Below are 21220 nucleotides of genomic sequence, written 5' to 3'. Positions count from 1 at the left end.
TGAGAAGAATGGAAAGGCCTCCAAAGGGAGCCCTGACTGAGGACACCCAGGCTGAAGGCTCAAGCTATGGAAGGGAGGGAGGGAGGGAAGGTTACTCAGGAACCTGTGTGTCATTCTTGCCCCTCCCCCGCTTTGGCTGAAACACAGGCAAAAGAAATTGTTGAGTGAAGAAAAGACTCTAGGTGCTTACCGTTGCCAGTGACGACTGCATAACTCTGATAAGACGTTCCCTTCTGTGAGAATGCAGAATGGAGCCAGTTGTTACGGAAATCAATGAAGATTCCTCAAAGTGGGAGGAGATTTGAGCACAGCATTCATCTGTCTCCTTAGCCCTCACCTTGCCTTTTTTAGTTTTAAGTGAAAGAGTGACCGATGACATGGCTTACCATGCCGACCTTGCCACTCTGTTAAGGTATTTGTGGTCATTTCAGAGGGTGTACAGAAGTCTCCATTTCAGGCTTGGAAACGGGTTCATTTGCCTGCTTGTTTTCTGGAAAGGAAGTTAAGAATGCTGTTAACCCCTCCACTAGATGCTCAGTTAAAACGTTCCTGCAGTGTGGAAAACCAATCACAGGTAAGCACCGGTTGAGATTCCAGCTATACAAAACAAAATGAAACAGACACAAGTTTCTATAACCCGGAGGTGTGGAGGGAAGGAAACATGATGATATTCTACTCGGTGGCCAGAATACACAAGAGAGGTCTTGAGGAAAGTTCCCGAAATCAGAAAGACCCTGTGCCATTCATTTTTGAAGGATGTTATTACTACTTGCATCTCCCATATGCTTCTCTCGTGGGAATCCCAGTTGGCAAGTTAGACAGCATAAAAAGAGAATGATCCTTATGGAAGTCTCTTGACCTATTCCTTGCAGAGAGAAAGGCAAGTTTGGCATACAGAAGAACAACAGGGCTGGGGCTGGAGAGATGACGCAGTGGTGCTCTTTCAGGGGACCCCAGTTCAGTACTCAGAACTACAACAGATGGTCCCCAACTGACTATAACCCCAGCTACAGGGGATCCAAATCCCCTTCCGGCCTCTGAGGGGACTGCACTCCTGTGCACATACCTAAACACAGACATGTGTAAATTTTAAAAAGTTAAATCTTAAATCTTACAACGATAACAAAAACCAGTGACTCTGACATAAAGTCTCCAAAGTGAGTGGCAGAAAAAATATTTTAGTTCACTGGTTGGCTACAGATAGGTAGAGCATCTGCTGGAAGGCTTCACTAAAGAAATAAGGCATATACATATACTTACTGCAGGATGCTGATTGTCCTCTTTCTGTTTTTTAGGGAGCAGGAAGACGGGAAAATGAGTGGTAAAAACTGGATATTAATTTCTACTACTTCACCCCAAAGCCTGGAAGATGAAATTCTGGGGCGACTTCTGAAAATTCTATTTGTTTTGTTTGTTGACTTAATGTCCATTATATATGTCATCATAACTTCCTAAAAACCTGACTTCCTTTACTCTGTGTGTATGTTTCCAATGAAATCCCAGTGAATAAAGATCTGCATTTTAATGTAATGAGTGACATTAAGTTGGTGACATCACCAATTTATTCTAAAAACTAGACATTAGGATGAACACAATATAATGAGTTTCTTAGTTCTTTATGGTTTACAAATAAGATTCACATAAATTGAAGTGGGATTTCTTTTTGTGGAACTTTCACACTATTAAGAATAAAACATTATCTAAGAATGGTGGCACATACCTTTAATCCCAGCACTCGGGAGGGAAAGGCAGGCGGATCTCTGTGAGTTCAAGGCCAGCCTGGCTTACAGAGTGAGTTCTAGGACAGCCAAGGCTACACAAAGAAGCCCTGTCCTGAAAAACAAACAAATGCTTGAAAGAGAGTCTGAGTAAAGGGGAACTCACGGGAAAAGAAGATAAACAGACTAACGTCTGTGTTAAACAGCTGCTGAATGGTGTTTACCGGAGGCTTACAGTCACTCAAGGAAACAGGTGTATTCTGTCTATGTTGAACCAATGAAGAAATTGAATCTCAGAGGATGTGTGCCAGCTTGAGGCCAAAGTGAGGATGTGGCAAAGCAAGGCCTTGGTCCACAATATCATATTCCCTCCAAAGGTAAATAAAAGTACATGAATAGGATAAGCTTATGAAAACCAAATCTGTGCTTGCTTTTTTTTTTTTTTTTTTTTTTTTGCCACTCTGGTTTATTGCTGTATTTTATATATCATTGTCCTGATTTATTGTCTCATTGCCCATCTGAAAAAATCTTTCATCAAGAAGACAAGTTAGGGCTGGAGAGATGGCTCAGAGGTTAAGAGCACTGACTGTTCTTCCAGAGGTCCTGAGTTCAATTCCCAGCAACCACATGGTGGCTCACAACCATCTGTAATGAGATCTGGTGCCCTCTTCTGGCCTGCAGACATATATGCAGGCAGAATACTGTATACATAATAAAGAAATAAATCTAAAAAAAAAAAAAAAAGACAAGTTAAATTTACCCTTTACCCACATCCCACCTGCCAGGGCATTCTCTTTCTCTGTTTTTTTAATTTCCGAATTTTCTAACAGTTGGTATTAAAATATAACCTTTGGATTTTTTTTTTAAGGCCTTTGAAAAACAAAGGTCTGTCCTTTAGACCCTGGTTTTTGTTTTGTTATTAGACACACACGCTTCACAGAGCCAGGTGGATCTCTGTGAGTTCGAGGCCAGCCTGGGCTACCAAGTGAGTTCCAGGAAAAGGCGCAAAACTGTGATTTCTTCCAAGGGATGGCTGTCTTCTCAGATTTGGTCCAGTCTTTAATGCAAGGTTTCGTAAGAGGCCTAACGAAGTGTGAAAGGAATTGGACCTTTGAGACATCTTCTCCAGCTGTCTCTTACCTAACCTTTCTGAGATGTTGGATGTTTAACCAGGGAACAAAGAGAGACAAACTGGGCATGAAATGAAAACTAACAAGGTCCTACTCTTTCTCAACACTGTATTTTCAGACTTCTTCATATGAGGTTTCCTCCTGTATACAAGGGATACTTCTGCATGTTAGGATCCTCTTCTGAATACAAGGGCTGCCTCTGCATATAAAAGGTCTCCTGCATATAAGAACTGCCTCTGCATATAAAGGGTCTCTTTCAGCCGGGCGGTGGTGGCGCACGCCTTTAATCCCAGCACTCGGGAGGCAGAGCCAGGTGGATCTCTGTGAGTTCGAGGCCAGCCTGGGCTACCAAGTGAGTTCCAGGAAAAGGCGCAAAGCTACACAAAGAAACCCTGTCTCGAAAAACCAAAAAAAAAAAGTCTCTTTCATACAAGGGCTGCTTCTACACATAAAGAGTCTCTTGTATAATAGGGTTCCTGCACACGAGGGCTTCTGTATATGAGGGTCCTCTCTTGGAGATGTAATGTGTTTCTCCTTAACCACCTAACTGGGTTTTCTCAGAGCCTGTAACAGGTCACTGACAGCTAGGTTCAAGCACTTGTTTCCTGTCCCTGGGATCACCTTTCTGCTATAGGCTATTCATTAGAAACATAATATCTAGAGCTGGGTGGTGCAGGTATGAGAGGTATGAGTCCTGACTTGACTTCTTAGAGTTCAATTAACCCGTGTCGTAGCTTCCTTTCATCTGGGATAAGTGTCTGTGTCCCAGGTTTGTAGAGAAAATAAAGGGAGATGTCAGGCTCTGAGAGTTTCTCAGCACAGGGCCCGGCATAAGGCCAAACGGTTTGTTCAGAGGTTGTCGCTATTGTCCTCTAGTCACTAGAGTCTGGTGGGGAAGTGATGCGTCCTCCTGCAAGCCTCAGTCACCTCGCCCACTCTCCCTTCTCCCTACATGCAGAACGACCTCCCAGGCATAGGTTGGCGCTGATGGGTTCCTTCATCTGCCGTTTCTGGACCTAGCAGTTACAAGTAGGCATCACCATGGGCCTTCAGAGAAGAAAAGAGATAGGAGAGACACTCTTTCTCAGCAAGCAAGTAGATCATAACCTGCCAAGTGGAAGCTTTGTCCCTGTGCATGGGTCACGTTCCCCCACATACTCCGTTCCCCCACATACTCCGGTTCTTTCTGCTGGATGTGGTGCCGGGCAGCCAGGTCGAAGGAGCAAGACACATGCTCGCTCTCGTGGACTTCATAGTCTAGTGGGGCAGCTGAATGAGGACTCAACAGAGCAATGCCTGGGGACTGTTAGGAAACGCATGAGAACATCATGGGGATAATTTAAGGACTCGGCAGCCGCTTCTGGAAGCTTGTTAGTTACACCTCACCCTGGAGCCTCCGAAAACCCTTGAATCCTGGATCTGCACTGTAGAAGGATCCTCAGTGGTTCATGTGTGGCATGTGTGTGCGTGCGTGCGTGCGTGCGTGCGTGCGTGCGCGCGCGCGCGTGTGGTGCGTGTGTGCGTGCGTGTGTAGCAAGTAGTTTAAGAGTCATTCCAGATGCTGGACAGTGGTGCTGCCTCTGGGCAGGAGGCTTAGTCACCCTAAGTCTCATGGTGCTCTCATGTTGGACAAGGAAGGAAGGGAGGGGCAGAGGAAGGAAGGGGGGAGGGAAAAAGGGAGGAAGAAGAGCCATTAGTAACATCTGCTTTGTATATCATGTCTATACAATGGATATTAAATGATGTATATCATGCATGTACCATAGAAATTAAATATTGTATAAATCATGTGCATACCATGAATATTAAATGGACTAGGCTGAAACTTACATGAAACCAAGCAACAGACTGTAGTCATTGATAAAGAGCTGGAGATTGCCCAGTGGTTGAAGCGCTTCCTAGGCAAGCATCCATCGAGACAGGAGTTGGAATCCCTGGAACCCACATAAATGCCAGGTGGCTGTGGCACCTGTAATTACAGCCTTGGAAAGTGGAGACGGGATCCCCAGAGTGAGCTGGCTAGCCAGACTAGCCATATCCGTGAGCTCTGGTTTTGACCGAGAGACCCTGCCTCAATGAATATAGGGTGAAGAGGGGTTGAGGACGGTTACAGATATCAACCTCAGACCACCCTGTGCATGATAACACATATACGCGTGTGCAGGCTCACTTGCAGACATGCATAGGTGCACACACACACATGGAGAAATAGAAAAAAGAGAAAAGAATAGCTGTGTGAAGTCAGGTGCCTTCAGCTCCCATCAGCGGTAGTGGGAAAGGGCTGTCTTCATGAATTACACCAGTAGCTACAGCATAGACGTGTGTGTGAATCTAGATTGGGTAACATGTCTTTTTTGTTTGTTTGTTTGTTTTTTCTGGTGTGGATTGCTATGGCATTTCATAGAACTTAATGTCTGCCCATGTGGTTGTAATCAAGCCTGGGTTGAAGTAGACAGTGTCCCTTGACTTGCCACCAGTAAGTATTAACTGCTGTGACCAAGCATAGCTGTCATCATGCTGTTCATTGCGTAATCTCTTGGTACCGGTTCAAGTGGCCTCGTGGCCCTTCTCAGTTCTGCTTCCCTGGAAGGAATTGTCTTGCACTGCAGAAGAATTCAGACATGTGCCTGAAAGAAACTTACTTACTTTCTCCTTTTGGTTTTGAATTTTTTTTTTTTTAAGACAGAGTTTCACTGTGTAGCTCTGGCTATCCTGGAACTTGATATATATAGACCAGGCTGGTTTTGAACTCACAGAAATCCACCTGCCTCTGCCTCTGCCTCCTGAGTGCCACCATGCCTGGCTTGCAGAAGCTTTCTTACTTATCAATGTCTAGAACTGGAGTGCTCTGTACTGTGTGTTTTTACATAGTTTATAAGTTTAATATATACAAACCAGCTTTGTATATATTTCCATTTATACAGAATTTCCATTTTTTTAAATAATTTATTTATTTTTACTTTATTATTTATATTGGTGCATTATCTGTATGTATGTCTATGTGAGGGTGTCAGATCTTGGAGTTATGGACAGTTATTAGCTGCCATGTGGGTGCTGGGAGTTGAACCCAGGTCCTCTGGAAAAGCAGTCAGTGCTCTTAACTGCTGAGCCATCTCTCCAGCCTGCGAATTTCCGTTTCGTAAGTGAGAAAACACAAGTCCAAAGGAGTTGAAGCTCCCACAGGGCATCCTATCTGTAACAGTGCAGCCAGAGGATGACAAAACCAGGACCTCAGCCGCGGACCACCTGTCCTAGGACCCCGCTCTAACCACTCACCAGGACCCCAGCCGCAGACCACCTGTCCTAGGACCCCGCTCTAACTATTCACCAGGACCCCAGCTGCAAACCACCTGCCCTAGGACCCCGCTCTAACCATCACCAGGACCCCAGCTCTGGACCACCTGCCCTAGGACCCTGCTCTAACCATCACCAGGATCCCAGCTCCCAACCACTTGCCCTGAGCCACGTTCCTAACCACCATTACTCTGCCCTACATCAAGCATGAGAAGTTCATGACCTCGCTGGTTCCTCATTTGGAAGACAAGGGCTTGGATTGCTAACGAAGTGTCTCAATCTTAACCTCCAGGACCCCATGAGTAAAATGCAGTCGTGTGAAAACCTGCAGTGCCCTCACTGCCTGTTTCAGCCTCTCCTGAAGCTGAGGGTTCCGTCCATGACAAAACGACAAGCACATTCTGCAGCCGTGAAGCCCCACTGCTTTGTTAGAAAGAATGCAGTAAGGCCTTGTGCATAGAAGCCTCAGTTCTGCACTGAGTTTGGAAACACAAATATCCATAAAATAATTTTCAAAATACGTTTACTCTTTGAAAATTTCATACATGCATATAATGTATTTTTATCATATTCACCCCACTTCTCCACCTAACTTCTCCCAGATCCACCCCCGCAACCCTTCCCATTTTCTTGTCTTCTTAATAGCCCCTGGTTTCAATTTCTGCTATTAATATATTCATGAGTATGGGGTCATCCACTGGAGTGTGGTTGACCTACCAGAGGTCTCACACTTGACTATTGAGTAGCAGCTTCCTCCAAATTTAAACATTCCCTCCATGGCCCGGGGAAGCTCATGAGACTGGAGAGGGAAACAAATGGTCACATGTCTGGGAAAGCAGAGACTTGGAAGATCCCCGAAAACTCACCCAGTCTATAAAAGGATTTTATCAGGAGAGGCTTTGGTCAGCCCGGCTACAGAAAGGGGATTTCTCAGACTAGAGCTGTGTGCATGCTGTGCAGAGAGTACCAGGATGCAGCTTTGGGGAGTCTCCACTCATGTTAGTGTGGTCTTTTTGGTGATGAAGCTATCTTTGTATCATCTCTGCCCCTCAACCATATTCCTGTTACTAACCTCAATAAAAAAGTGTTCATTCACCAAATTGGACAATTTTTTTTAAACTTTAGTTCATCATGGCCTCCCTTTTTGGGGTGAGAACAAGCACGTATACGTGTGTGTGTGTGTGTGTGTGTGTGTGTGTGTGTGTGTGTGTAAGTGTATGCATGTGTGTGCATGTTTGTGTTACATCTCCCTAAGAAGAGTTTCTCACATAATACTTTCTCACACCCACAAACCATAAACTATCTATAGCTTGTGAACCATTTCCTGGCCAGGCTAGAGTGTTGACTGGCTTGATCTTGTGCAGGCAACCACAGCTGCTGTAGAGTTCATGAACACAGCAGTCCTCTAGTGTCCATGAGACATTGTTTCACTCTGGACATCCCAGACCTCTGACTCTTACCATCTTTCTTTTCCCTTCTATGATGGTCTCTGAGCCTTGGGGCATGAGTGTGACACAGATGTCCCATTTGTGGCACAGCACTCCACTGACTTTCTGGACATTGACCAGTTACAGGTTTCTGTGTTAATGACCATCCAGTGCAGAGAATGCACTACAATGAGGTCTGAGAGCTTCGCTAAGCTATGGCTATAGACATAGGAACCTAGGTGCTCTGTCCATTTAACAGAATAACAGGGGTGGGTTCACCCCTGGGAACTGTGAGCTCCCAATCATGGATTCTCAGCCAGATTTGCAGTACCAGCCATGTGTTTCCTCCCATGGAGCAATCCTTAAATCCGGTCAGAAAGTGGTTCTCCCTATAACCATGGCACTACCACACCCATGGGCCTGTCTTGCCACACCACCTTCATGCCACTACTGCCTCCAGGAACATATCTTGCCAAACTGGTCATTATCATCATTCACAGGGTGCACAGCTGGGTAAGACTGTTTATGACCTCTCCACCACCAGAAGCCTGGACAGCGCCTTCCTGTATTATGAAAACTAGCCACTACAGAGGAAGCTTCCCAGTCAGTAAAACCAACTTGATTTCTCCATGTCCTGTGGCCAAAGGGTATGGTCTTCAGCAATAGAGTCTTTCCACCAAGTTCTGGTGTGCACCTGTTATTAATCAGGGTTCTCTAAGTATTTAGAGTATATATTTAGTATATATATATATATATACTTATATACTTTATTAGACTGGCTTGTAGGATACAGCCTGGTTAGTTCAATGGTGGCTATCTCATACTGGAGAGTCCAAGAATCTGATAGTTGTTCAGTCCACAAGACTGGGTATCTCAGCAGCACGGATCTGGTCTGGAGACATAAAGGACCCATGGAAAGCTGCTGCTCTTCAGTCTATGTTGGAAGCCCAAAGAAGTTGCTTCTAATACCAGCAAAGGAATATCTCAGCAATAGGATGAATGAACTTGCCAGAGAGAGAGCAGAAGCAGGCACAAATCCAAGTTTCCTTCTTTTATATGTATGTCCTTTATCTGGGGCTGTCACCAGAAGGGGTCACCACCTAAAAGGGGAGTGGGAAGGGTCTTCCTGTTTCAAATAATACAACCAAGAAAATCCCTCTGTTATTGCTCTAGTTGGCAGCCTAAACCTGGGAGAGTGGAGCCTAAAAGTGAGGCCGACTAAAGTCTCATGCAATAGCCAGCTTTACTGAGGGCATCGGACAGTTTATACTCTGAGGGTTAGGCAGGGTCACAGGAGTTTAGGCTGTATACAGTCGCAAGGGCAACCCGTGCTTAGAAACATTTTTGTGTGTCAAAAGTAAGCAGCAATGTGTCATCTGAAGCAAACCTGCTCCTAGTTACTACACCTGGGAGGGGCGCCAAAGCACATCCCAAGAACAAAGCCGTGTTAGGGAGAAACTGAGGTTACAAAATTCGTGTCCTGTTTACTTGGGGTTTTCTCACAAGCCCTCAGAAATCTTCTCACACAGCTTCATTCACGGACAGTATTGCGACCCTTCTGTAATGATCTGAAGGAGAAGTGTTCCCCCATAGGCATGAGTATTTGAAGAAGTGGTCCCAGTTGGTGGTACCCTTTGAGGAGGTTTAGGAGATGTATCTTTGCTGGTTGGAAGTACATCACTAGAGTGGGCTTCGAGAGTTTAAAGACATGTGCCACTTTTAGTTTGCTATCTGCATCCTGATTCCAGTGAAGGATGTGAGCTCCCAGCTTCCTACTATGGCCACCGTGCCTACACGGCCTATATAGCCAACACGATGGATTTTTATTTCTCTGGAACCATGGGCCATAGTCATGGTGTTTTATCACAGCAACAGAAAGTAAACTGGTCCGCCCTCACAGGCATGCCCAGCAGCCTGCACTTCAGTTGATTCCAGATGCAGTCACATTGACAAGCAAGGTTAGTCATCACAGCAGCAAGGACAGTGGCGATGGCTTGTATTGTTTTGGGGGGAACCCCTGACCAAAAACTCAAGGTGAAGCGTCATCTTACACCTAGCACAGGGCTTTTTATTTGTCAACCTATGGCTTTGTAAGGTAACATTATTCCACTCCAACTAAACACACACACACACACACACACACACACACACACACACACACACACACACATATATATCTCGCTTATAAAAAACAGGTTTCCGGGGCTGGAGAGATGGCTCAGAGGTTAAGAGCACTGTTTGTTCTTCCAAAGGTCCTGAGTTCAATTCCCAGCAACCACATGGTGGCTCACAACCATCTGTAATGAGATCTGGTGCCCTCTTCTGGCCTGCAGGGATACATGCAGACAGAACACTGTATACATAATAAATAAATAAATCTTTAAAAAAAACAAAAAACAAAAAACAAAAAACAAAAAAAAAACAAAAAACAAAAAAAAACAGGTTTCCATATAGCTGCTTCAAACATCCTTAGTGTTAGATATCCCTCTCCCCATCCCTTCCTCTGCCCTCCCCTCCCATCCCTCTCCTCATCCCTTCCTTTACCCTCCACTCCCATCCCTCTCCCCATCCCCTCCTCTGCCCTCCCCTCCTCACTTAAACCTTCATCCTCATTATTTGTCTTCCTCCCTTCTTGTCCCCAGAATTCTACTATCCTCTCTTCCTTCACATAAAATTTAAATACAAGTCACTGAGAAGTCTCCAATTTTATTCTGAGCAGTTTGTTCCAAAGACTCCAAAGATGCCCGTCTGGAACAAAGATGCCACTTCCTTGAAGTTAGGAATGCTTCTGGGTGACCAGCACTATGAAACACTCAGTAACAAGGATGGTAGATGGTCTAACATTTGAACACCCTCTTGAAGAATCTCTAAGAATAATAAACCACAGAACCATTGCAGGAAGTGTGGACAATCCCTAGCCCCAGGGGAGGTGTGCTTGGGAGAAACCACTTCTGTTGAGGCTGGGGACCGGGTTTGAGGAAAGGGCGTCAGTGAGTGATGTTTGTGTGATGGCTCGTACCCCGGTTATTGTTCTGGGTTATTGTTTGTGCGGCTGTTTGATGATCTTACCAGGAGCTGGCCTACCTACTGAACAGACTGCGGGCAAGATGCCATGTGGGCCAGTCCAAAACCAGCTGCAAGCTCAGACTTATTTATAAACCACAGGACAGGCCCCAAGCATGCTCTGCTGTGTGACCTGGGACTGAGGTTAGGGGAGATTAATGTCAGCGCACTAGAGGTCCTTGGTAGCCAACCGGGTTTCCAGTGTAAGTCACTTGTTCTTCCAGCCAGGAGGCGGCTACCACTGGAGCTCATGTGTGTCATGAGCTAGACTCCTGTAAAGGGGAGCTCTCCACACACAGAGATTGACTTTTGCAGCCGTGTTTATGAAATTATCTTTCTACATAGACATTATTTGCTCAATACACACCATCACACACCAGTTGCCTATCCAGTGGTGTGGTAGATACAGGCACAGATTGAAGAATAAAGTAAAAAGTGTCCCTGTCCCCCATGGAGCTGGCTTTCTCATAAGGTAGGCAGACAACAAACTGATGAGCAGCACATGAAGATTCTGAGCTGTGTGAGAACAAAACAGAGCGATATAGTTAAAAAAATAAATAAAAAAAAAGTTAATGTGGAGGGAAGCTATGAACCCTTTCCTGAGGAAGTAATATTGGAGTAGAGGTTTGACTGACGAAGGGCTAGCTATATAGAGACTTGGAGGAAGAATGAGAACTCAGAGAGAATAGCTGGTCCAAAGGCCCTGGGGCATGCGGAACCCATCAAAACATAGACAGCCTAGTAAACATGGGGAGTTAATGCTTCTGGGTTGAGAAAGACCAGCTTCATCACTGCTACTTGTCCTACAACCATGGTAGATATCTCCGTGGCAAAAGATAGAACACGAAGCTATGTGGGTGCTGGCACATGCCCTTTCTGTTGGCTGGCATCACAGATGTATGCCTTACATGAAATTTAAAATGTATATCCCGATGATTGTACGCCAGCACAACTCATTTGGGAAATGTTTTCATCACCCCAAATAGGAACTTTGTTGCCTTTCTACCCCTCCCAACTGGTAAGCCATCTTCCCATAGGGCAGCCTTGTTCTGGGCATTTAATATAAATGCAATGATGTCATTTGTACTCTTTGTTTTTTCTACCTGGCTTCTTTCATTTAACATAGTTTTTCAAAGTTCGTCATGGTATAGTATGCATCAGCATTTTCTCACGGCAGAATAGTACTAACTGTATGGATATAGTATGTCTATTTATTTACTTATTTATTTATTTATCAGTCAGTGGACATTTAGATTGTTCCAGTTCTTGGCTATTATCAACAATGCTTCTGTGAACATTTGCATACAAGTCTTGGTATATGTTTTCACTTCTCTTGGCTATATACTCCAGAGTGCAATTAATGCCTCTTATGCAAACCCTACCCTTAACCTTTGTTTTTAATGCAATCCAGACTAAATAACTGATCTTCCTTCATTTTTAAAATAGTCATAATTAATGCAGTAGTTAATGATAATTTAGATCCCCTTCTAAAACTATGGTCCTACTCTAGACTTTCAGAATGATAGAGTTGGTGGTGACCACTATAATATTACTTCTATTGGTATTTACTCTTTGAAGGAATGTGTTGAAAGCACATTCACAAAGCAATGCATCCACAATCACATCTCATAAGCATACCATTTATAGAATTTTGTATTAAAACATCTCAAATTTATAATTATTTTGGAGAAACTTCATTATATCTTTTTTCTCAAATTGCTTTCCCATAAATTTTACATGGAAATGTTAAAGATATACATACTAATATTCACTAAAATTTACCCTTTTAAAAATGTTTATTGAAAAAAAGTTTGATTTGAGATTTCACACATGCATACAATACATTTTTTTTTTTAATATTAACCACTTACTGTTCCACAAACCTTCCCAGAACTCCCTCCCACTTTGTGCCTTTTTAAAATGACTCTCTGTGTCTGCCTTTGACCAGTTGAAGAGGTGTTGGACTTTTATAAAGTGGCTATTCCACGTTTATAGTTTTTGAAATGCTTTCTCCTGGTATTTATGGAAAAGGAGACATTTTTGGCACACTGATATATCTTAGGACTTCAATGTTAGATTGTGATAATGAATCCTGGCTGCCAACTTGACTGCATCAACTAAAACCCAAGATGCTGGGCACCCCTTTGAAAATTTTTTCTTAATCAGATTATTTGAAGTGGAAAGACCCACTCTAAATCTGGGCCTGGCCCGCTGGTGGCAGCCCAGATAAAAGGACATCAAAGAAGAAAACTGCTTTCTGCCTGCTTGCCCTCGTTCTAGCTGGTCAGTTCACCTCTCCTGTTGCTGTGGCATCACTGATACTAGATTACCCCAATCTCTTCGGGATTCCAACAAAGACTGAAGACCCGCAGTTCTTCAGGAGTCCTCCAGGCCTTCAGCACTGGAGTCAGACAGCTGAGACCTCCAGCCTTGTGGAATGAGCAACTACTGGATTCTCAGTCTCTCCAGTGTGAGATAGATACTGATGGACTACCTGGACCACATCCTGTAAGCCAGTCTTCACATATATGTGTGTGTGTGTGTGTGTGTGTGTGTGTGTGTGTGTGTATGTGTGTGTGTGTGTATTTATATTTATATATATGTATATATAATATATTATAATTACATAATATAATATATCAATTCTGTTCCTTTGGAGAACCCTGGCTAACACATAGAAAGATTATGAAACAGCGTGAAGACTTTCATCCTATTAATTTACTTTGAATTTTTTTAAACTTTCATTGGTTTACTTTAAATCCAGCAATCATAGCTGCTTGCCAGGGTTTTTTCCTATGTTTTGAAGTCCTATAAATCCTTCATGTCACCTCCAAGTGTCTTAGGCTGGTGATCGGCTAAGGCATGCTAAGAGATTTTTTTTTTATAAGTGATGATTAGATTTCATCACCTAATTTGGAGCATACGGAGATTGTATTATCTGTAAGTTTCGCTTTATAAAAGCAAAGGGGGATTATGAAATATTCATATATAAGTATGAATATTTACATGTATTTGTATGAAATATAAAGTAAAGTATATTACTCTGTAATTTATAATATCCATGTTTGTTGAGTACTGTATTGTACAATATTATAATACAATTACAGATCGCATGTCTCTACATTATAAATCATATATGAGTTTCATAGATTACATATTGAAAGGGGCTCATTTGATTAGTTGAAGGTTAGGAAAATGTTGTTCCAATGGCTCATTTTTCATAAACAGAACCTTTGAGTATTGAGGTTTAGGCATTTGGTGTTCGCTAGCTATGAAGTTCTTCTCACAAATTACATTGGGGCTATGCTATGTCAAACTGATTACAGATTACAGTTGCCAGCACTGTTAGGTGTTTATTTTTCTACCCCATAGTAATGTTCATTTCTTGATTTATTAACAGCATAGTGGAACACTGTTGGCTGAAGAATCAGTGAAAAATCATCTTGACCTGCCAAAGAAAAGTTGAACTACTGGGTGATCCAAGAATCACAGCTAAGTCAGAACCCCGCTCTCTAGATCATTCAGAGGACTGTTGACAGGAGATACACAGAGTTGGAAGAGATGTTGGCGAGATGTGGAATGAGGGTGATGCCTGAGGAGTGATGCAGGTCGACTAAAACCACTAATTTTAAGGTATTTTTGTTGTTGCTGCTCCTGTTTTTCAAGACAGGGTTTCACTAAGGAGCGCTGGCTGGCCTCAAACTCACAGAGATTCACCCGAGTCTGCCCTCTCAGTGCTGGGATTAAAGGTGTGTGCCACCACAGCTGGTTTTTAATGTCAAGACTCTATTGGTCTTTGGGCTTTGTTGATTATCCTAGCTGGTTGCCATGGTAGCTTGTTAATACAGAAACTTCTTGAGTAAATTCTGACAACTAACGTCGATGGCGTACCTGGAAGGATTTCATATGCAACATCTGTTCAGAGTCACTGTAACAGATGTGCCGTCCGTCTATTGCACATCACAGGCGGATCAAAATGGAAGGTGTGGCGGAGTTCTGGGGTACACTCATGTGAGTACGTATTCAAGCCATGTCTCAGTGTTAGGCTGTAACAAGTACCTTTTCTGGTATAATTTACCGGTTTCCACACTTACAATGTGAGTTATGTGTTAGAGATGAAGAAACAGGACACAGAAGACAGAAAACCCAACAGAGGTGACAAAGCTAAGAGGCAGTCTTGGCTTTAGCATCCGCACTTTCGTCCATCTTCTACACCCTCTGCCTCTTCACTCAACTTCTTGGGACTTCTGTCTCTTCACCTAAAATAATTGGCAGGTTAAATCCTGCGTGGAGTGGGGGTAATGTGTGTGCTGATGGAGTGTGTCAATCGCCAAGTTGGCCTCTGCTTCTACACTTCGGACTGAACTCAGTACTCTCAAATAACTAAATCCAGAAACCCATTTAAAGCCAGGTGTGATGCCACATAACTGTGGTCTTCGCACTTGGGAAGCTGGAGCAGGTGGATCAAGAGGGGAAGGATAGCCTGGGCTACAAAAGGAGGCCTTGGGGGGAAAAGAAGAGTAAGTCAAGGGAAAAAATATTCCAAAAATGAAAACACTCAGAAGCAGCCTCCTCAATCTCCCAAGGATATCCGGAGGGCCAAGCTCAATGGGAAGAAAGGCCTCCAATTTTCACCATATGTGAGGTTTATGATTCCTTCATCCTCACTCTGGTGGGTACCAGAGTTTGAGTCATAGATCCAAGCATTTCTCCTGTGGTGACAATACTCTGCAGATTTGGAAATGCAATGTTTTCTGTTGTTTGTTTGTTTGTTTCTCCATGTAGTTTTGGTGCCTTTCCTGGAACTCACTCTGTAGACCAGGCTGGCCTCGAACTCACAGAGCTCCGACTGCCTCTGCCTCCCGAGTGCTGGGATTAAAGGCATGCGCCATCACTGCCCGGCGCAATGGTTTTTAATATTAGTACACAATGATGGATTTATTTGGAGGTAAAAGGCGTTGGCATGCTTCTATCTGAGCCAGCTATATGTCTGGGTTTGATCGATGGCTGTTTGCTTATTATTGCCAAAAACGTCACTCCATTCCTTCTTAAGGCTCCTTTAGGCTGATCATCAACTCCTGATTTCTCGTGAAACATTACCATCTGCCTTGACAGGTACCACTCTTAATCTCGTGTGATTGATGAGTAACTGCTACTTTATGTTTCCGGTACCTCTGCTGGCTCATCTATGATCTAGTGTTTGAAGCCACAGATCAGGAAACTGAATCTTAGAAGAGAATCTGTACTGTTTCCAGCTTTGAAAGAAATCTTGGAGCTATTTCTTGATCCAGTAATGCTGAAGCTCCGCAGACTGTTTTGTGAGCTGTTGGAACAATGGGATGCTGTGGGTTGGACCACTTCTGGACGGGTTTGCAGCTGTGAGATGTACCTGCACATTTTCCTAAAAGTCCTTAGTGAAGTCTTATCTCTAAGGCCCAATTTGGCAAATCAATGAGTTTCTTCGAGTTTCTTACAAGAGTGCTGCATGGTGAAAGCCCATGCAAGCAGAGTGACAGTTCATGGCTGGAACCCTGGAGCTCTGCACAACTTACTAGAAACTCTGCAGGTTGGAAAGTCTTCTCCTCAGCAGGTCTTTCTACTATGTCACCTTGGGGAGGGGGTCTTGGGAATCTGGTGCCAGAGACTTCCAAGTTGTTTATTTTCTGCGTCTTAAAGCCCCCTTCCAGGATGGAATGCTTTCAACCCATTATCTGCCCTTCTCTGTTTGTGTTCCTGGGAGGTGGGCTCCTGTGGGCAGCAGTCCCTTGACTCCCTCAGTGCCAGGCTTCTGCTTGGGTTTGTCCATTGCTGGGCACTTTCAAAAGACTGGAGAGCAGAGCCACATCCACCTCGACACTTTAGCTATGAAATGGCATCTCTTTCTGATTTCAACTCTTTGTATTGGTCCTCTGTATTAGTCAGGGTTCTCTAGCTGAACAGAACTTATAGGATGAATATACATGGGATTTGCTAGAATGGCTTATTGGCTGTGGTCCAGCTAGTCCAACAATGGCTGTCTACCAACAAAAGATCCAAGACTTCAGTAGTCATTCAGACCTTGAGACTGGATATCTCAGCTGGTCTTCAGTATATATTGGAATCCTGAAGAAGTAGGCTCTAATGCCAGTGTCAGAAGGACTTGCTTGCAAGAGCAACAGTAAGCAAACAAAGTGCAAAATCATCCTTCTTCCACGCCCTTTAGAGAGACTGACAGCAGAAGGTGTGGCCCAGATTAGAGGTGGATCTTCCCACCTCGAAGATCCAGATTAGAAGTGGGACTTCCTACTTCAAATGATTTAAGAAAAAAAATCCATCACAAGTGTGCCCCATCATTTGGGTTTTAGTTAATTCCAAATGCAGTCAAGTTGACAACCGAGAACAGCCATTACATCCTCCTTCTAGGTGCTCCCAGGCACCGGGAACACTAGATCTGACCTTTGTCATTTTAGACCCATTAGCAGTTTTATAGTTCTTGGTTGCCCTTTCGAACCTTCTCAGACTTCTATAAATAGTTTTTTTTTTCTCTCAATCATTTGGCTGTCTGCAATAAAGCTTGTTTTCTGCCTAGATCCTAACACTATGACTAGTATTTGGTTAATAATGCAAACTATTGTTACAATATTATATCGTTAGTAGTATTAGCATGAATATTGAAATAGTTCAAGAAGTAAAACAAATAATCATTATTAATAGTAAATACTATCATATGGCAAATAAGCATATTGAGTTGAAGGCAGAGTCATCTGCATCTCCCAAATAAGGCAGAGGCCACTTTATGTCTGCAGAAGGCTACTTTGCCTACATCTTGGGATAAGTTTCAAGTACTGTCCTGGCTAGTTGTAAGTCAACTTGACACAAGCTAGAGTCATTTTGGAAGAAGGAACCTCATTAAGAAAATGCCCTCACTAGGGTAGCCTGTGGGCAAGGCTATACTGCATTTTCTTGACTGATGACTGATGAGGGAGGACCCAGTTCACTGTGGCTGATGCCACCCCTGGGCTGGTGGTCCAAAGAACTATAAGAAGGCAGGCTGAGCAAGCCGTGAGAAGCAAGCAGCATTTCTCCACTGCTTCTGCATCAGCTCCTGCATCCAGGTTCCTGCCCTGCTTGAGTTCCTGGCCTGGATGTCTTAGATGATGAACTGTGATGTGGAAGTGGAAGTGAAATAAACCCTGTCCTCCCTAAGTTGCTTTTGGTCATGGTGTTTCATCATAGCAATAGTAACCCTGACTAAAACATGTGACAGAAAAGTGTAAGACCTTATATAGCACAGGGGTTAGGAGTTTAGTTCAGTGGTAGAGCACTTACCTAGAAAGAGCAAGGCCTCCAACATTGAGGAAAAAAAAAATGTCACGAGAATTTCTACAATGTGGTAGGTCTTAGAGATAAAGATGATAAAATATTTTGATGTTTGTTGTTGGGGGTAGAAGTGTTGTTCACCCTTGGGTCTGGTTCTCTCTACAACAACTCAGTCATAGTTACAGTATAGTTTAACTTTACATCTCCCCTCTGATATATATATATATATATATATATATATATATATATATATATATATATATATATATATGTTGCTTCAACTTTTCATCTTATAAGATAGTGGCCACCATCTCAATCATACCCAAGAAGTTACAATGGCTACACTTTTAGTAATTCCTAGGCCTTTACCTGTTGAAATCCCTGAGTCAAGTCTTTGAACTGGCCACAAATGTGGGATTATCTGGACCCTGCCTGTGCATAGAGTACAGGTCATGTTCATTCTCTCTCTCTTGATAAAACTTGACACTTTGAGCTGAGAAAGTACTTGGCAATCTATTAACTTGTTATGTAAGGCATGGAAGTCTGATCCCGAGCGGGAGACACATTTGAAGAAATTGGCACTGTTGAGGAGAAAAATCTACTTCACTGGTCTTATGTTTATTTTTAAATAATATCCATCTACTCCACCTGTATTTTCCCAGGAAGAAATTGGATCCTATGGTACATTTGAGCCCAGCAGCTTGTCTCTGGGAGATAAGCCCTTTGCTCCTAGTCTGTTATCTAACAAAACTGTACTGTAGGGTTATATCAGCTGAATGTATGTACTCCATGTGGGAAATGACCTTGAACCATCCTAGATACTTGAAGGAATTTTATATTCCCTTCTTTGGTATACTTAGGAGAATCTATTGTGTGCCAAGGAATGGTTCCTGGAATGTTACATTAACTTTTCCTGGGGAGACATGGACAAACTTGCACTTATCCCAGATAAGGCACCAGTGACAGGCCCAAGGAATGGTTCACCTCAAGTCTAGTTTGGTGACCCAGTGAGGATTTGGGCTTACTTACCGTGTGTGGCTAAGTGGTTACTTACAAAGGATGCATAACCCCAACACAACTACATTACTGAGAAGTCTGGCCCCAGTATGATGACTTCCCATGTCTGCATAGATGGACATTCCTTCAGCTAACCTACCCTCTGGGGACACTAGCACTTCTCAAGACCCACAGGCAGCTGGGACAGAACCCTATGCAGCCAGGAAGACGTGGCTGGGATCACAAATGAGGGTCTGATGGCCTCCTCTAATCCCTCTTCTATGAGGAAACATCAATGGGTCCAGTCCTGAGGGTCACTTGCCCATAAGCAGAGCTTCTCTAAGTGGCAATGGCTATGCTTATAAGACAGTGTCTTACTACATGGGGTGAGGTGTGAATGTATGCAACACATGGATATGGAGGTCACATGACATACGTATCACTAGCCCTTTGTTGTTGTTGTCATCTCTTGTCTTCAACACTTGAATGCCCTTTGACTCTGAGAAGTTCGTTCAACTATATGGTGCCTGATTTTCTGTCTTGGTTACTTTTGTGTCTGTGTAACCAGAATACTAATCGAAATCATCGCTCAACATTTCAGAGAGATTTTAGTCCATCACTGCAGGAAGGCAGGGAGGAGTGGCTCCATCAGTGGTAGGAGGAACATCAGCTAGTGGCTTGTTCACACAGAACAGACAAGAAGAGAAGGCTGGGTGGAACGAGGGCCTAGTGTAACCTCAAGCTCTCCTCCTTGGGGCTGGAGAGATGGCTCAGTGGCGAAGGGCATGTGCTGCTCTTGCAGAGGACCCTAGTTCAGTTCCCAGAACCCATGCTCAAACTATCTGTATTCCAACTCCAGGACAGTTGATGTCCTTCTCTGGCCTATATGGCACCTGCACACACATGTCCATACTTGCATGTACACGTGAGCACACTCACACGCACACACATATGTAAAAATAAAATATATTTTTTAAAAGAAACCCCTACTATAGATGGAGTTTTCCATTTAGACCACTGATCAGAACCTGCCAGTGGTTCCCCACATAACCACACAGAGACTTATTATTAATTATAAATGCTCAGTTGATAGCTTGGGCTTGTTACTAACTAGCTTTTACAACCCATTACAACTTAAATTAACCCATATTTCTTATCTACCCTCTGCCATGTGGTGGTGCCTTCTTTTAACATGGCATGTTTATCTCCTACTTCCTCTGCATGTCTCCGGAGTGCAACTCCTCAGACTCCTCCCTTCTTCTTCCCAGTGTCCTCCTTGTCTGGCTCTCCCACCCAATCTCTTTCTGCCCAGCCATTAGGTCAGTCAGCTCTTTATTAACCAGTGAGAGTAATACATATTCACAGTGTACAAAGATTGTTCCGCAGTCACCTAGTGACTCCCTTCTGCTAACAAGACTATTTCCTAAAAGCCTCAAAGCCTTCTAAATAGTACCACAAAACAGGGGCCTGTTGTGGTCATTGCAGGTCCAAACCTTAATAGTTCCCCTTTTGTATAAAATGAATAAGAGTAAACAGAATTTGCTTTAGAGGATTAAATACTTAGAATAGAACTTGGCAGAGCACAGCCACCAAGGAATGTCAGTCACCCATTGCAACAAGACAGTTACTAAGTTTGACTGTTCATTCATTTACTTGCTCACAAGATCATGCCTTCCTTTGTTCACACAACTAATGATCTCTAAGCACATTTCTGCTCTGTTCCAGCCACTGTGCGGTTGGGAACAGTGATGAACAGGCTACTTCATACTTGCTGTGAGAAGCATATCATTTTGCTGTGTAAAGAGACGATAAGCACATTTACGTGGGGGCTAGGTGTGAGCTCTGTGGATCCTGGATGTGGAACTGCATTGTTGTGTGCTTTGGACTAAAGCCTTTGAGGAGTGGGTTGTTTTAACTGGCTTTGAAACCATTCACTGCAAGTCCAAGGGATCTGAGACAGAAAATGCACATTCCTGTACACAAGAGCAATGTACAACATTGTTCCTGACTTCAGCTTTCATGATAATGGGGAGTGGAAGTTCAGAGTTTCGTCGTTCTCTGTATTCAGGTTACCCATATGGAAGTCCCAGCTCATCTCCCACTTTCTGTGACCAGGGCCAGTGATTTAGCCTCTTTTGAACTCATTTTCATTATCAGCAAAACATGCTTGAGTTTCTTGGGAAGATGTAGAAGAGTTATCTAAAGAGTGTTGGTCTCAGATGAGTTGGTTCAAATGAACTGTGGGTCCTCGGTGTTTTCAATCAGGGTTTGGGTCAGTCTCACATCATTTTTT

At 43.5% G+C, this 21220-nt stretch overlaps 1 protein-coding gene across 1 annotated transcript; it reads left to right on the top strand.

The window, feature by feature from the left end:
* The first annotated feature begins 305 nt into the window (after positions 1-305).
* On the top strand, positions 306-1530 carry Mrln (myoregulin). The gene is made up of 2 exons (XM_059244156.1): positions 306-574; positions 1296-1530. Exon 2 carries the CDS (start codon positions 1315-1317, stop codon positions 1453-1455), a length of 141 nt encoding a protein of 46 aa, XP_059100139.1. The 5' UTR covers positions 306-574; positions 1296-1314; the 3' UTR covers positions 1456-1530.
* Positions 1531-21220: the final 19690 nt, after the last annotated feature.

Source organism: Peromyscus eremicus, chromosome 16_21 (assembly GCF_949786415.1).
Source record: "Peromyscus eremicus chromosome 16_21, PerEre_H2_v1, whole genome shotgun sequence".
NCBI lineage: Eukaryota > Metazoa > Chordata > Mammalia > Rodentia > Cricetidae > Peromyscus > Peromyscus eremicus.
The sequence above is the reverse complement of the archived record's forward strand: the minus strand, read 5'-3'. Positions and strand labels throughout refer to the sequence as shown.

Excerpts from the sequence above, each read along its gene's own strand:
- Mrln (XM_059244156.1), top strand. The coding sequence starts at position 1,315 with ATGAGTGGTAAAAACTGGATATTAATTTCTACTACTTCACCCCAAAGC.